Source organism: Bison bison, unplaced genomic scaffold (genome assembly GCF_000754665.1).
Source record: "Bison bison bison isolate TAMUID 2011002044 unplaced genomic scaffold, Bison_UMD1.0 scf7180017864269, whole genome shotgun sequence".
In the NCBI taxonomy this organism is placed as follows: Eukaryota; Metazoa; Chordata; class Mammalia; order Artiodactyla; family Bovidae; genus Bison; species Bison bison.
This window is the reverse complement of record NW_011494841.1, coordinates 100602-117694: the sequence shown is the minus strand read 5'-3', so window position 1 is coordinate 117694 and position 17093 is coordinate 100602. Positions and strand designations below refer to the sequence as shown.

At 47.0% G+C, this 17093-nt stretch overlaps 1 protein-coding gene across 2 annotated transcripts in view; it reads left to right on the top strand.

The window, feature by feature from the left end:
• FAM120B (family with sequence similarity 120B) overlaps positions 1–5680 on the top strand; it is a 68187-nt gene extending 62507 nt beyond the window's left edge. For both annotated transcript variants that reach the window (XM_010848515.1, XM_010848514.1), the window contains 2 exons: positions 3764–3815; positions 3982–5680. In XM_010848515.1, coding sequence (XP_010846817.1) covers positions 3764–3804 — 41 coding nt within the window. In that variant the 3' untranslated portion in view covers positions 3805–3815; positions 3982–5680. The remainder of the gene's footprint in view (positions 1–3763; positions 3816–3981) is intronic.
• The last annotated feature ends 11413 nt before the right edge of the window (positions 5681–17093 follow it).

The following is a 17093-nucleotide window of genomic DNA, read 5'->3' as shown; positions in this document are numbered from 1 at the left end:
TGGGGAGGCGGCAGGCCGAGCCGGGCACAGGTGGGCAAGGCCATGACCGCAGGGGGCACACACCCTGGGACCAGCAGTGCCTGGGGGCGCATATGGCCGACCCCAGCAGCCCACTGACAGGCCTCCCCTCAGCCCACTCCTGTGCCTCCCTGGGCCTCCTCACGGGTGTCAGCCTGGTGCCCTGGGGCCCTTCTGCTCCAAGCCCCAAGGTCTCTGCTGCTGCTGTTTTGCGGCAGGACAGCAAGCCTGCGGGGTGAGTGCAGGGGACGGGCCATGTCCTGGGGACACGCCGTCAGGAGCAGGCCTTGCACTGCCTGCGCCAGGGGACTTGGACCTGGTGGGCCTTGAATTTGAAGTCTGTAGAACAGTACACACTACAGCCTTTCTTTTCTTACTTCACTCGGGTCCAGACAAGTAGAGGCTGCCTGGAGTTCTACAAAGGCAGCACCCCCAGGGCTCTCCCTGACCTCTGACCTGGAGGGAAGAGACTGATATCCTGGGCCTCCATGGGTCACAGTGGTCTCTTCTTGATCTTGCTCTTCTCCTGCATTGAATCTACAGTTTCTCTTAATGTTTTTACATTGACCTGTCCTATTAGAGTTTTTTCCTGTTAAAAAGCAAAGTCTATCATACCTCAGTTAAAGCTTTTCGCTTTTCACTTTCATGCATTGGAGAGGGAAATGGCAACCCAGTCCGGTGTTCTTGCCTGGAGAGTCCCAGGGACAGGGGAGCCTGGTGGGCTGCTGTCTGTGGGGTCGCACAGAGTCAGACATGACTGAAGCAACTTAGCAGCAGCAGCAGCAAAGCTGTTTTTTAATCATAAAGTAAAGCAAGGAAACAAAGCACGCTGACTGCAGGTTTGGCCTGTGTGGTTTCAGCCATCATTGAGCGTGTGCCCAGAAGCCATCGCTTAAACACCAAGCCCTTCCCAGGCCCTTGCCCTCGGCCTGGTCAGTATTTCCTCTGGTCACCGGCCAGGGAAGCAAAGGTGTGAATATTGGCTTCCTCCTTACTTCCCTGTGATGGCAGAGCTGTCAGGGGCATGTTAACATCGAAGGAGGAACTGTTTTCCTTGGATCTACAGTAAACAGATCTTCAGATTCTGTTGGCAGACAGTGGTGTCTAGGAATCTCTCCTCATGCAAATTAGGAAACAGAGACTTCCTTAGGGTGGAAGAGCAGACCCTCACTCACGTCAGCCCTGGCTCCCTGGGCAGGGGTCTTCTCCTGAGAGCCTTCATAACTAGACGGCAGGGGTCTTCTCTAAGAGCCCTCGCAACTAGACCACCCGGGTCTTCTCTTGGAGCCCTCGTAACTAGACGGTAGGGGTCTTCTCCTGAGAGCCCTCGTAACTAGGTGGCAGGGGTCTTCTCCAGGAGCCCTCGTAACTGGATGGCAGGGGTCTTCTCCAGGAGCCCTCGTAACTGGACGGCAGGGGTCTTCTCTAGGAGCCCTCGTAACTGGACGGCAGCGGTCTTCTCTAGGAGCCCTCGTAACTGAACGGCAGGGGTCTTCTCTCGGTGCCCTCGTAACTGGACCGCAGGGGTCTTCTCTCGGTGCCCTCGTTAACTGGACGGCAGGCTCCTTGGGGAGCAGCTCCAGGGGCTGCCCATGTACCATGTCCTGCTTGTATGGACGGGGCCCCGTGGAGGCTGAGGTCAGACTGAGTGCTGTTGATGATGCAAGTCAGAGAGTGAGCAGATCGTGCTGAGGGCCTTGTGTCCCCCTGGGCCTGGACTAGAGGACATGCAGGCAGCTGGTGCCTGGCAATCTCCCCATCGGTCTGGCAGGGTCTGAGGTTCTGGGAAAGGGTAGGTCTGGGAGGCCAGGGAAGGAGGTGTCACCTGCCAGAGCTCAAGGCCAGGGCCGCCACCACTTCGGGCTGACGAGAGGGTTCGAGGACGCATGCCAGCAAGGCCTGTGTGTCTGGTGAGTTGTCCAGCCCGCTCGCGGGCATCAAGCACATTGGTAGAGCAGAGGCCCTGGGGGGAATGTGCTGTCTCCCCAGTCCTTCTGCTCCGCTGGTGACCTGAGCTCTGGGCCCCGTGGGTCCCACTGCCGAACCTCCTGTAGATCGCAGGATCCAGGTCGACTTGTGGACCTAAGGGACCATCAGCTCTGCAAGCGAGGCCGGAGGTCAGGTGCCAGTGGTTCCCGCGCTGGCCTGCCACCCTGGGGTGCTTTCCCTTTAGGCTCAGGGCAGACAGTTGCCAGGTGGCCTCTGAGGAAACCCCTGCTCTGTGGGGGCTGCAGGAGTCCCACCAAAGTCCAGGGGTGCCAGTGCCAGAGGGTTTGGGGCTGAAACACTCCTCTGGGGGCCTCAGGGTGGAGGCAGAGGGAGGTGGTGAGTGCTGCTTTGGTATCAGACTTGGGAATTCAGGAGTTGGGATGGGGGAGAAACTGGAAGGTCTGACAAGACACATGCAAGCAAGCAGAGCATGTGTCCTTGCGTGTTGCCCGATATGGAAGGTGCTCAGAAAATGTTTGCAGTGCACGTATGTTTCTACACACAACATGTTTTATACACACACGCTTGTGTACATTAAGTCTTTTATTAGAACAGGAACATGTTTTTTCAGGTCAGGTAATCCATTTTTTCACCTTCTTAATGTGGTTGAATGATGTCGTCTTCACTTAGCCAGCACATTTTTTGCTGTGTTCTATCTACTTTTCAGCCCTTTTTATAGTATTTTTTGGAGATACTCAAGCAGTCCAAGCAGAAAGTTGTCACTATTTTCAGGACAGAGTTAACAAGCAGGTTTCCCATGGCTGCTCCTAGGCCCCCTGACCTGATGAGAGGTGAGCCGCTCCATTTGGGCTGGGCAGAGAGGTGAGAACTGAGGGCTGGGAGCCTTTCTGGGCTGGGAGCCAATGAGACAAGGGTGGGGACCTGGGACCAGCAGAGGTGTGAACCTCTATTCACCAAGGGGTGAACATCAAAGCTTTCGGAACTTTTAAAATGCTGGCCAGGAGCTAAAGTGAGAACGTTTAACCTCTTCATGCAGTTGGTGAGAAATGATGTGTTAAATTCCACAGCTGGTAGCTACAAATTTGCCTGTGATTTCTTCAGATTTTCACTTCTCAGTGGTGATTCCTAGGAGGCCTGAGCTGTTGTAAAGCTGCCTCTGATCATCTGTGATAACAAGGACGCTGCCTGGAAACCTCATTCTGGCCACTGCTGTGACCCCTTCTTGTCACCCTCCTGGGGGGTGCAGGTGACGAGGCTGCCCATCACTTTTGCTGGAAAAGTGTTACGTTTTAAATGTGGAAAGCCATCACCTGTTTTACTTGTAGAATGGTTCTTTTCTGACCCTAGGGATGCCAGAAAGTGGGCAGCAGCCCCGAGGGCAGGGATGGGGAAGCCTTGGGCTCTGCTGCAGAGGGAGCCACCCTGGCACTTTCCTGCTCTTGGCAGAACATCCCAGGCGCCATCTGCACGGGAAGGGCCATTTGCAAACATCCCTGGCAGCAGTGGCCATGTAGACGCCGTGCAGACGGTGGCCCTGGAGTTGAGGGGAGCAATTCTGACAGTGCTTCCTTTCACCAACAGGACTGCCTCTTAATTAATTGCTTCCTACTTTAATGAATAATTATGGAACAAAGTTTTAATGACAGGTGGCCACAGCTAAAAAGAGAATAAAGTTCTGGCCCAAATACAACTCAGATGTTGTTTTTGTACATATTTAGAAATGTGTCATTTTTTTCTGTTTGATTTTTAGAGAAATTTAATTCTTATTTTTTGTTTTGTTATCTGTTTGGTACAGGAAGTAGACAGTATGAGCCTGACCAGTGGAGAAGATATTAATCATCTTCTGGGTAAGTCCACCACTTAACATCTTCAGAATAAATCAGTTCTGTCAAAGATTGGAGTAAAACATCTGTCTTTATACCATAAATCTTTCATAGCAAGTACCAAACTTTTAAAAGAATTCAGATGTTAAAACCTCCCAACTTGGTTTCAAGGTAAGTTTGCTTTCTCTAGAAAAAGTGTGCACAGAAGAAGCCGCAGAGTCTGGCTATCAAACCAGAGTGAAGCCTCTGGACCTCTGGACCCTCCTTCAGAGTGAAGTCATCTGAGGAGAGGCTCGCCGGGGGTTCCAGACCCAGAGTCACTTCAAGAGGAAAAGCATCTATTTCAGCCTTCTTCCTCATTCGACTTTAAAACGCCTTTGTGGGCTTACCTGTAGACGTCGTCCTGACTCCACGTCCCCAAACAGCTATTGGTTAACGTCTTCATGCCGGTCTGCATCTGTTGATTCTTTTAATGAATTGAAATCTTATTATATCCCACTTTTTTTAACTTTAATACTAGACTGTGAGGATATTTCCCAGATGATCTTATCTTTTAAGACATGATTTCTAATAAGCTGTATCATTTTCCAGAAATTATTTACTAATCATAAATTGTAACCAGAAGTAAAGTTTCCAACTGTACCTTCACAGAGAAAGATGTACCAGCTTCCTTCTCACCTTTTTGGTGGGAGAGGTGACTGCATGGTCTTGACACTGCCTGTGACGCATGGGTCTGTTTCAGTTGTTGTACCCTTTCATTTAGAATTTGCTCCAGCCCAGAGCCTGTGCCTGTGAAGACACCTGGATTCAGCACACATTAGGCATCAGACAGGAAGCCTGCAAACCATGTAGAGAGAAGCAGTAGTTGAGTGTCAGGAAGCCTAATTTATGATACTGCTAATAAGTAGGACATCTGTTGCTCTTTATCTGTGAGCCCTGAGGGCTCTTGTTGTTAAAAAATATTCTAAATGAATCCAAGTTCAGAGACATTCTGTTCATGAAAGAATTTTCACATAATGTAAGAATTGAAATTTTAAGCCCCAAATTGTCCTGGCCCCTGGGTATTTTGATAATTGAAAATAATCTAGATTAGGGATTAGGTTAGCAGCTGTCTCCCTTTGGCCTGGAGCTGCTGTGACTGCCAATCCACCTTCCAGGCTGCAGCCGCACCCAGGAGAGCCTCTGAGTCTGTGCTTGCCGGCATTCACAAGACATGTCCTTCAGCTGATGTCATTAAAACAAAATAAACCCTAAGCAAATCACAGTGCAGTTTGTATCTTTGCACTTGATGCTTTAGCCTGACTGACAGATCTGTGTGCAGGCTCCTTGCTTTGCTTTAGAATTTCATTTGCTATTATGTACCAAAAAGAAGTATGGTCTCCCATTCACTTCCTACAGGTCCTTCCTCAGGACATCTGCATGTCTAGTCACTTCTCATGCAGTCATTTGGAACCTGTAGCCTTATTTCCCAGTCTTAGAAATAGAATTTTTTTATATGTAGGTTTCCTGTCTAAATTTTTAACATTCTATTCGTTTTGTTTTTGCTAATTTGATACCACTACTGCTTCTAGAAATTTCATTTCTTTGTTGCTTATTTGTATAACTTTGAAGTAAATCTCTCATTCCTTAGACTAGAAGAGTAGACTTCCATGAATATCATTTCCCCCCTTCATAAGTAAATTCTAACTTGTCAGTAAAATATTTTATGTTCATTTAGCATGCTTAAGTAAAGCCATTGAGTTGATAAAATCTTTACTACATTTGGAAAACCAGTGCAGTTATTTTTTTTTCTAATTTTGGTGGTGGTATATTCTCTCTGCAGTTAAGTCTTCTGATGAAGGTTCCATATATCAGTTTTAAAATGAAAATAAAAGTATTATTATTCATAATGAAATGTAATTTCACTTTTTAAAAGTTATTTAGAAGACATTTTACAATCCAACATATTGGGATCTTTGTGAAGAAAAAGGATGTTAAATTTTGTCAGATGCCTTTTCTGCATCTATTGAGATAATCATATAATTTTTCATTTTCATTTTGTTATTGTGGTATATCACATTGATTGATTTGGGAATGTTGAACCATCCTTGCATTCCTGAGATAAGTTCCAGGTGCTCAAGGTGTACAGTCTTTTTAATATACTATTGAATTCAGTTTGCTCATATTAAGTTGATGGAAAAGTTTTGGACCGTGAATTTTAAATCATTATAACTAGGCTCAAACACATCTTTATTAATCAAAATAGGAGCCATTGCAATCAATACATTTCTACCAGTGAGAAATCAGCTTATTTCTGTAGCATAAAAATCCATGCTTTGGGATTTGACGAATTCTTGGAAAGCGTTTTCTGCCTCCTCCTGGCTGTGGAAGTGTTTCCCCTGCAAGGCGTGGTTGAGATGTGTGAGGAAGTGGTTGTTGGCTGGCACTCGCCTGCTGTGACCATGGTGCACCTGCAAAGCTTCATAACCCGGTCCTTCCAACTTTGAAGCGGTGGTTGTGCAGTGTGCAGCCGGGTGTTGTCGTGGAGAATTGGGCCCTTGTGTTGACCAGTGTGGGCTGCAGGCGTTGCAGTTTTTGGTGCATCTCATCGATTTGCTGAGTGTGCTTCTCAGATATAATGGTTTTAGCGGGATTCAGAAAACTGTAGTGGATCAGCCCAGCAGCAGACCACCATGGTGAATGGGGACCACAGTTACCATGACCTTGTTTTGGTGCAAGTTTGGCTTTGGGAAGCACATCACCAGTTGTATAAAATCTACTCTTCGTTGCATGTCACAATCCAACCAAGAAATGGTTCGTTGTTGTGCAGAATAAGAGAAGATGACACTTCAAAGTGACGATTTTTTTATCTTTGGTCAGCTCACGAGGCACCCATTTATCGTGTTTTTCACCATCCCAATTTGCTTAATGCCAAATGACTGTGGAATGGTCGATGTTGAGTTCTTCAGCAACTGCTTATGTAGTTGTAAGAAGGTCGTAAGAAGGTCACCTTCAGTGGTGGCTTTCAGCTGGTCATGGTCAACTCCCAATGGCCGGCCCTTGCGCTCCTCATCTTCAGGGCTCCCGTCTCCTTTGCACAACTTCTTGCACCACCACTGCACTGTCCAATCCATAGAGTTGCAAAGAGTTGGACACGATCGTGCGACTGAGCGCACACACATGCTTTGTTGAGGATTTTTGCATCAGTAGTCATTAGGGATATTGGCCTGTGATTTTCTTTTCTTCTGGTATCCTTGGCTGTTTTCAGTATCAGGGTGATGCTATCCTTGTAAAATGAGATTGGAAGTATTCCTTTCCCTTCAGTTTTTTGAAAGAGTCTAAGAAGGATTAGCATTAATTCTTTCTTAAATGTTTAATAGAATTCACCAGTGAAGCCATTTGGTCCTGAGCTTTTGCTGGAATGCTTTTAGTTCCTGGCTCATTGGTCTGTTCTGATGTCTGTCTCATTGTAATTCAGTCTTGGTAAGTTCAGGCTTCCCAGGTGGTGCTAATGTTAAAGAGCAGGCCTGCCAGTGCAGGAGACATAAGAGACGTGGGTTTGATCCCTGGGTCCGGAAGATCCCCTGGAGGAGGGCATGGCAACCCACTCTGGTATTGTCCTAGAGAACCCCATGGACAGAGGAGCCTGGCGGGCTAGTCCATGGGGTTGCACAGAGTCAGACAAGACTGAAACAATGCACACACACACTCTCTGCCGTGTTTGGACTTAGTATGTTCTTTTCCTAGTTCTTTCAAGTGCAACGTTACATGGTTTGAGATCTTTCTTTTTTAATATACGGCTTTATTGCTATAAACTTCACTCTTAGAACTGCTTTTATTGCATTAAGTTTTTTTATGTTGTGTTTCCATTTTTGCTTGCCTGAAGATACATTTTGATTTTCCTTTTGATTTCTTCCTTGACTTATTGCTTGGTCAAGAATGTGTTAATTTCCACAGATTTGTGAATTTTCCAGTTTTCCTCCTCTTATTGATTTCTAGTTTCATAGCATTGTTACCCTTGGGCAAATTCCAGGAGATGGTGAGGGATAGGGAAGCCTGGTGTGCTGCAATCCATGGAATTACAAAGAGTCGGACATGACTTAGTGACTGAGCAATAACAACAGTTGTTATTGGAAAATACACTTTATGTAACATTAGCCTTAAATTTTTAAGATTTGTTTTGTGGACTAACATATCAGTCCTAGAGAATATTATGTTGTTTTTACCTAAGAAGACTGTATATTCTGCTATTGGTTGGAAATGTTCTACATACGTCTGTTAAGCCCACTTGATATAAACCAGTTCAAGTTCAGTGTTTATTGATTCTCTTTTAGGATGATTCTACTACCCATTGTCAAAAGCAATTATTGTCAGTACTAATATTATGATATTATTACATTGCTATCTGTCTCTCTCTTTAGTTTTAATTTATTTTAGTTTTAATATTTTCCTTACATATTTACATTTGTATGTTTACATTTATTTATATATGTCCATTTTAACATCCTTTCATGATAAAAACTTTCAACAAATTAAGTATAAAAAGAATGTACCTCAACATAATAAAGGCCGTATATGACAAATCCACAGCTGACATCATACATGATGGCGAATGATTGAAGGCTTTTCCTCTAAGACCAGCAATGTGACAAGGGTGCCCACTGTCACTATTTCTATGCAACATAATACTTTCTAGCCAGAGTAGTTAGGCAAGAAAAAGAAATAAAAGACATCTACATTGGAAAGGAAGAAGTAAAACCTGTTTGCAGATGTCATGATCTCATATATAGAAAACCTTAAAGACTCCACCAGAGAAGTGTTAGAATAAGTAAATGATTGTAGGATATAAAGTCAGCATACAAAAAAGCAGCTGGATTTCTGTACACTGACAACAGAGTTGGACCATAAAGAACGTTGAGTGCCAGGTAGTTGATGCTTTCAAATTGTGGTGCTGGAGAAGACTCGAAAGAGTCTTTTGGACTGCATGGAGATCAAACCAGTCAATCCTAAAGGAAATCAGCCCTGAATATTCATTGGAACGACTAATGCTGGAGCTGAAGCTCCAATACTTTGGCCACCTGATGTGAAGAACTGACTCATTGGAAAAGACCCTCACGATTGGAAAGACTGAAGACAAAAGGAGAAGGGGGCAGCAGAGAATGAAATGGTTGATGACATCAGTGACTCAATGGGCAAATTTGCCCAAACCCTGGGAGACAGTGGAGGAGGACAGAGGAGCCTGGTGTGCTGCAGTCCATGGGGTTGCAAAGAGTTGGACACAACTTATCAACTGAACAACAACAGCAGAGTATCAAAAAAAGAAGAGAACAATTCTATTTATAAGAGCATCAAAAAGAATGAAGTACTTAGAAGTAAGTTTAACTAAGAGGTAGCAGATCTGCTTACTGAAACTTACAAAACAGTGATGAAAGAAATTGAAGAGGACACAAACAAATGGAAAGATATCCCGTGTTCATGGGTTAGAAGAATTAATATTGTTAAAATGTCCATTCTTCCCTGAGTGATTTACAGACTCAATACAGTCTCTACCAAAATTCCAATGGCATTTTACAGAAGTAGAACAAACAATCCTAAAATTTGCATGGAACCACAAAATACCCCAAATAGCCAAAGCAATATTGAGAAATGAGAAAAGAGCTTGGAGGGTCACATTTCCTGATTTCAAACTATATTACACAGTAAAGTAACCAAAACTACAGTTTTGGTATAAAAGCTGACATATACATCAGTAGAACAGAATAAAAAGCCCCCAAATAAACCCTTATACATTAATCAACTAATCTTCCACAAGGTCTCTAAGAAGTCTCATCAATAAATGATGTTGGGAAAACTGGATAGTCACATAACAATGAAGTTGAACCTTTACAGCATACACAAAAATCAATTCGAAATGTGTTAAAGACTTAAATAACCTCAATTTTTGAAATTCTTGGAAGAAAATGTAGGTAATAACCTTGACATTCATCTTGGTAGTATTTTTTTTTCCTTTTGGATGTGACACCAAAAAGCACAGGCAGCAAAAGTAAAAATAAACAAGTGGAAGTACATCAAACAAAAGCAGAAGGAATAATGAAGAAAATGAACAGCCAGCCTCCAGAACGGTTTAGAGTATTTGCAAACCGTACCTAATAAGGAGGTAATATCCAAAATATATAAGGAACTCATATAACTCATTAGCAAGAAAGCAGATAATTGGAAAAATGGACAAAGGAATAGACTATTATCAAAAGAAGACATACAAATGGACAGCAGGTATATGAAAAGATGTTCAGTATTATTGATATCAGGAAAATGCAGATCAAATCCACAAGGAGATATCACCTTACAACTGTCAGAATGGCTCTCATCAAGACGAGACAACAAATGTCAGTGAAGATGTAGAGAGAAAGGAATCCTTGTACACTGTTGTGAATGTAAAATAGTACAGCTACTATAGAAAACAGTATAGATGTTTCCTCAAAAAATTAAAAATAGCACTACCATATGATCCAGCGATCCCAATTCTGCTGGATATATCCAAAGGAAAGCAAATCAGTATCGCAGAGACAACTGCATTCCAGTGTCATTTCCACACTGTTCACAAGAGCCAAGCTATATAAATAACCTAATCATCCTTTATTCACTCATTTGATGAATGAATAAAGAAATTACGGTGTATATATATGAAAGGAATATCCAGTTTTTTGGAAAAAAAAAATTTGTTATTTGTGGCAGTGTTGATAAACTTGTAGGTCATTATGCTAAGTGAAGTAAGCCAAACACAAAAAGACAAGTACTACATGATACCACTTACATGTAGAATCTAAAAAAGTTGAACTTGTAAAGAGAATAGAATAGTGTTTGCCAGGGGCTGGAAGGTTGGAGAAATGGGAAAATATGTGTCAAAATGAACAACCTTTCAGTTATGAGATGAATGAGTTCCTGGGATTTGATGTGTAGCACGGCAGCCGTGTTGGTAATAATATAATATATACTTGAAATTTGCTAATAGAATGTTCTCACTCCCCCTACACACACACACAAATGATAACTGTGTGAAGTGATGGTTCAGCACATGCACAGACACGTGCAGCACACAGACACATGCACAGCACACATGCAGATACATAGAGCACACGCAGACACATGCACAGCACACATGCAGACACGCAGATGCATGCACAGCACATATGAAGGCACGCAGACACATGCACAGCACACGTGCAGACATGCAGACGCATGCACAGCACACGTGCAGACACGCAGACGCATGCACAGCACACGTGAAGACACGCAGACACATGCACAGCACATGTGCAGACACGCAGACACATGCATGGCACACGTGCAGACACGCAGACGCATGCACGGCACACACGAAGACACGCAGACGCATGCACGGCACACACGAAGACACGCAGACGCATGCACGGCACACATGCAGACACGCAGACGCATGCACGGCACACATGAAGACACGCAGACGCATGCACGGCACACATGAAGACATGCAGACGCATGCACAACACACATGAAGACACGCAGACACATGCACAGCACACTTGCAGACACAGACACATGCACAGCACACGAAGACATGCAGACGCATGCACAGCACACATGAAGACACGCAGACACATGCACATCACACGTGCAGATAAATAGAGCACACGCAGACAAATGCACAAGCAGGGGCTTTTTTGGGCTTCTTCCCATTATGGCAACTGGATACCAAGGTAAGTGCCCCTCAAGCTAAAGAACCAGGCAGAAGCCATGTCACCTTTTATAACCTAGTAAGTCATGCTCTTCTGCCATATTCTGTCATAAGGTAGCCAGAAAGGCGTCTAGCTTCAGGTGGAGATGAAATAGACTTTCCTCTCAGTGGGAAAGGAGTGGGGTTCTGGAAGAGCATAGGAGACAGTATTGCTGTGACCATTTGTGGAAATGCTCTCCTGAACGGAGCATTCCGCCCCGCCCCCCGTAAAAACCATGAACTTCAGCTCTTGTGTCATCTACCCCACCACCATGCTTTCTGCTGCCCTTCAGATTCTCCAGATGTGGGCTCCTGGCTCAGTCTTCCCAGCATGACTCTTGGGATGATTTGAACAGCCTTGACTCAATAGTCCCTCCAGCAGCCTGATGTTGGTCCCTCGTGCTCCCTTTCTGTAGCCTTCGCCAGCCCTGCTGTGCACTCAGTGCTCACCGGCCTCAAGGAATTTGGCCCCAGGCCCCACCAGCCGCATGGTCTCCCAGGCCTCTCTGCTTAGCTTCCCATGCTTCCTGATCCCAGGCACAGGTGACAGCTCTGCTTGCTGTACATTCTGTACACACACTCCCTCTTTGAAGGGCAAGTAAATTTTTATTGAGGAAATAAAATGACTTTTAGAAATGATGAAAGTACTACATTCCACAATTCACAGGAGGAGAGTGATGTCAGGGAAGATGTGGAGTAGGAGGGTGTGGGCATGCATCTGTCCACCTGAACACAGACACGTGCCCAGCACATGCACAGACATGTGCAGTACACACACATGCAGCACACATGGAGACGTGCACGGCACATGCATACATGCAGCACACACACAGATACACGGCACACAGTGACATGTGCAGCACATGCAGACACATGCACAACACATGCACAGACACGTGAAGCACACATGCAGCACATGCAGACACGTGCAGCAGACATGCGGCTCGCACCTTCAGGTGTGATGCTCCCCCAGGAGGAGCTGCAGCTTACTCACTCCTGTCCTGCCCACCCCCTGCACGCCCAGGCCCTCCCACTTAGGAAGCCATCAGGTACTGGCAGGAAGGACCAGCAGCCCCAGAAGATGCAGGTGCCAGGGAGGCTCACTTGGCTTGTGATCCAGACAGTCCAGTCAACACCTGCCTCTTCTGTCACTGTTGGAGAGAATTGTAAGTCACGTGTTCTTCCTTAAGTGGAAAAAGGTGATTTCCTGTGCCAATTTATTGTTCTAACGGTATTTGAATACTTGCAGACACACATTAGACTCCTTAAGCTCAGCAGCTCTTCCTTCATACAGCTTTCCGTCTAAGGCGTCCTGTGTGTGGAAGGAAACTACAAAGCAGACAGTGTCACAACCTCAGCAGCTCCCCGTGGCCGTGCTCAGAGGAGGGCTTTGATGGGGTGGCATGGTCAGCCCCATGCAGGGGCAGCACTGGGGCATCAGGGCCTTGCAGGGAGCAAGGCTTGGCCATGGTGCCTGGACGGGGGCTGGGCTGCCCCTGCCCAGAGGCCGCGCACCCTGCGGCTGGGGTGCGGGGCTGTCCTCACTTCGTTCCCTCACCACCTGGGCTGCGGCCTCGCCACTGCTTCCTTGAACTGGAGTGCTTGGGGCCTGGGTTTCAGAAGGGCTCCTGCCGGAGCCGTGCAGCAAAAGCCTCTGTGGCAGGTGCATGTGGAACCTGAGGGGCGGGGAGGCTGTGTCTGTCTCAGTTCAAGTGGGTATTTCTAAAGCACTCATCGTGGTGGCGTCCCTCAGTCGTGTCTATTCTTCGTGACCCTGTGTAGCCCGCTAGGCTTCCCTGTCCATGGGATTCTCCAGGCAAGAAGACTGGAGCGGGTTGCCACTTCCTCTTCCAGGGGATCTTCCTGACCCCAGAATCCAACCACATCTCTTTACCTCCTGCATTGCAGGTGGATTCTTTCACTGCTGAGCCACCAGAGAAACCCAAAGTACTCATTATTTGGGTTTAATACATCTGATTTCAGGTTTCAGAACCCAAACTTGGTTATGTTCATTTTTTTCCCCATTCTTTGAATTTCTTGTTTAAAGCTCTTCCAGGCCTCTGTTGCTACTTAAGAAGAAAAATAAGTAGGAACCAATATTTCCTGGTTCACAAAAAGAAAAAAAAAGAAAACTGCAAAAGGAAAACAAAGCACATGTGAGGTGAGTCTGTGTTTTGTCTGTGATGCCGAAGCTTCAGCAGGCAACACGCAGGTGGCCAGACATCCTCACCAGGTCTTCAGTGTCAGTGTGGCTTGGTGCCCGGTGGATTCCTCATCCGACCCATCCCGCTGGCTTGGGGATGAGCAGGCTCAAGGCCGTGCAGACTGTGATGTCAGACGAGAAACTGCATCCCTGGGAAAGCTGCAGCTCCATGTGGGCAGAAGGGACCCGGCCTGCCTGCCAGGTGTGTTCGGGGGCCCGGCAGTAACCTCCTCCTGTTTGAGGCCAGCATGACCCACAGCTGAGCTGGCTGCCTCCCTGTTACTCTGGCAAAAGCTGACTCATGTTTTTTCTTCCATGGCTTCGTCTCCCAAGCATTCCAGGAGCCCTTTGGGAAGCATTAAGGGCTGGAGGCTGGCTCTGCAGGGTTGGTCCCATCACACGAAGGTGACGTAGCCTGCAGTTGGCACACGTTCCCTCACGTGAGCCACCTGCACAGGAGGTCCTGTTAGAAAAGTGACTCTCAATCTGGTGAGACTCCAGACGGTGAGTTGTGCCTTGTCCGCAGGACCCTCACTGTCCCCAGGGCCCAGGCCAGGCCAAGCAGCCTCCCCCTAAGCCTGCCTCCTGTGGAAACAGTCCTGGTCTGCAGGACATGTATAGTTCTCAGTGAGAAAGCAGATAGCGAAGACCAGCTTTATTAGAGGTTAGATGAAAAAGTTACCTTGAGCCTTCTCTGTTGGGCACGTCATCTATTCTAAAAAGAAAGAGAAGCAGCCACCTCTGCAAACCAGATTAGGCTCCATGTCCATGGTTCCTGGAAAGCTTCTCTCCTGGAGATCTAGGTCACAGGCCCACCAGACACAGGGTGGTCACGAGGGGTCCACGTGCCGGTGCTGACTACCAACCTCCGCGGACAGCAGCTCAGAGCCCACCTCTGCCTAGAGATGGGAGCTGGAGGCAAGGGGGCGTGAGGGGAAGGGGTGGGCCCCAGGCTGCAGCCTCACACGCAGGCCCTGGTCTCCACTAGATCCACTGAATTTAGTAAAACTCCCACTCCAGTGTTCTTGCCTGGAGAATCCCAGGGACAGAGAAGCCTAGTGGACTGCAGTCTGTGGGGTCGCACAGAGTTGGACACGACTGAAGCGACAGCAGCAGCAGCATAGTCCAGCAAGGTTTGATGGGCTATAGGCTTTCTCACTGGCTGTTGCTACAGTCTTGTCTTCTCAGCCTGTGTTCTTTGAGGCACATCCAGCACTGAGAGTGAAACACTGTCCAAGACCTGTTTCTTGGTTTGATTCATCCTGTCAGCCCTCTGTGTTAGCAGCTGACTCAAGTGTGTAAAATGGCATGAGATATACTCTCCTATTCTGATCTGTGTAGTTGTTAAAATACAGGAAGAGCAGATAATTTGATTAATTTAGGCCACCAATCTGTCTATTGAGCCAAGCCACAGCCCTTAACTTCAGATCCAAATGAAGATAAAAGCCTTTCCATTGTGAAGAGATATTGAGACAGTCTGAGCCACTGACCTGCGTCTGGTGTGACCCCAACCTTCCTGTCCCCAGAGCAGCGTGGTGACAGGTCACATGTGCTCAGGCGAGGGGAGTGCACATTTGCCTCCCAAGAAGGGAATTCTTTAGAAGCTTTGGCGTTAGCCCCGAAACAAGCTGCCTCTGAGAAGACAGTGCTGAAGTGCTGAAGGGGCTGTGACTCGGCAGTATTTTTTACGTCCTAGAGGACAATCGCCAACTTAAGGTTACAGAATTTTATTTCATTCTGAAAAGTCTTCCCCAAAGAGTCATACCCTTTTTTCCCCCTCAGAAATCCTTTTCTTCTTTGCTCTTTTCTGATATTCTAGGTTTCAGCATACTTCCTTCTGAAAATTGGACCTTTCCAAATCTTAAGGCTGATTTAGAGTTGTTTTTATCCAGGCTGGTGTGTAGTGAGGTTCAGTCTTTGACTCTCATGAACGTGCTCATAGCACATTATAAAGAGCTGGCTGTCAGTATTTCTGAGCTTGTGTGGACAGGTGTCAGGAGAGTGGCCTTATGTTCGGATACTGAGAGCTTCCTCATTCACGGAGTAGCAGCTGTGGTGGTGGTGGGCTCCCAGGTTTGCTGGACTCCAGCAAGTGCATGGAGATCATGGAAAACATGCCTCTCATCCCCTTAGGGACGTTTCTTCTTGCTGGTCTTAGGCCCCTTTACATCTGGAAACTGTGGAGGACTCTCAGTTACTGTATTAGAAATTTAAAATGATAAAAAGTTTAAATGCGTATTTATTAATTCATTTAAAAGTAAAAATACACCAACTACACGAGGACATTTTTTATTCCCAGTGGAACCCCTGCATTGCCCCCAGAGTTAGAAGAGCAGCAGTTGCTCTTTTGCAGACGCACTCAGTGTCCGGGTTTAGGAAAGACAGCCACCTGTCTGCAGGAGTGCGCTGCTCTCTGAGGGGTGGGCCAGCCACAGGCTTGTGGTTCAAGGGCAGGTGGCCCTCGTGGCCTCTTCAGAGATGTGTGGACAGTCTTCCTGGAAACGACCCCAAACTCTGCAGGCGGGAGTTCTCTGAAGGCAGCTGCCGTGGAACTCAAACCCCCTCAGTGACCTCGGTGAGTGCGTGTGATAGCCACCCGTCTGCCCTGCCCTCTGGGTGCGCAGGTGTGTGACCTACTTGGTCATGTGGGAGACACGGCTCGCTGAGGCCTGCGGCTCTGAGCACCAGCGCACTCCCTCACGAGAGACAGCGGCCATGTTGTCGGCAGCCCCATCAGAGGTCTCTTCTGTGTAGACAACCTCCGGCAGCTGTGGCTCTTACAAGGACTCTGAATTCTGATTTTTGCTTGAAGTCTCAAATTTCATCATTGGCAACAAAACTGTTTTTGTATTGCTTTCCTGAAATGACAACTTTAGCACCTCTAGAGATGAAATGTGGGAAGAGTTGTAGGGTATAAATTGTAACAAAAGGGCCAAAAGCTCATGCAGGGAAGCCTGGAGGAGGCTGGATGGAGGGGTCAGAGCCCCAGGGTGCAGGACCACGGGGTGGGGGGCGGGTGCCACGTGCGTGGTGCAGCCCTTCTGTGGGCAGACACGCTGACATGACACTTGTGTGGGAGACTCTGTCCCCTGGGTCCAGGTAAGACTTGACTCTCCTCCTGTCTGTGCAAAGCTGCTTCTTAGCCAGGTAGCCCAAGGGAAGGGAGTGTCCGACTTGGGGCTCAGGACATGTTCAGAGTAACTGGAACAGAGGAACGTGTGGTGCGTTCTGCTTCCAGGGCACCTTTGGGAAGGGTGGCTGCTGACACCTGCCCTTGGAGCCCTGACACTTGAGACCTGGGCTCCCCAGCTGTCTAGAGTTTCTCAGGAGAGCTGAATCTTAGAAACACTGTCTGAGAAGCAAAGGT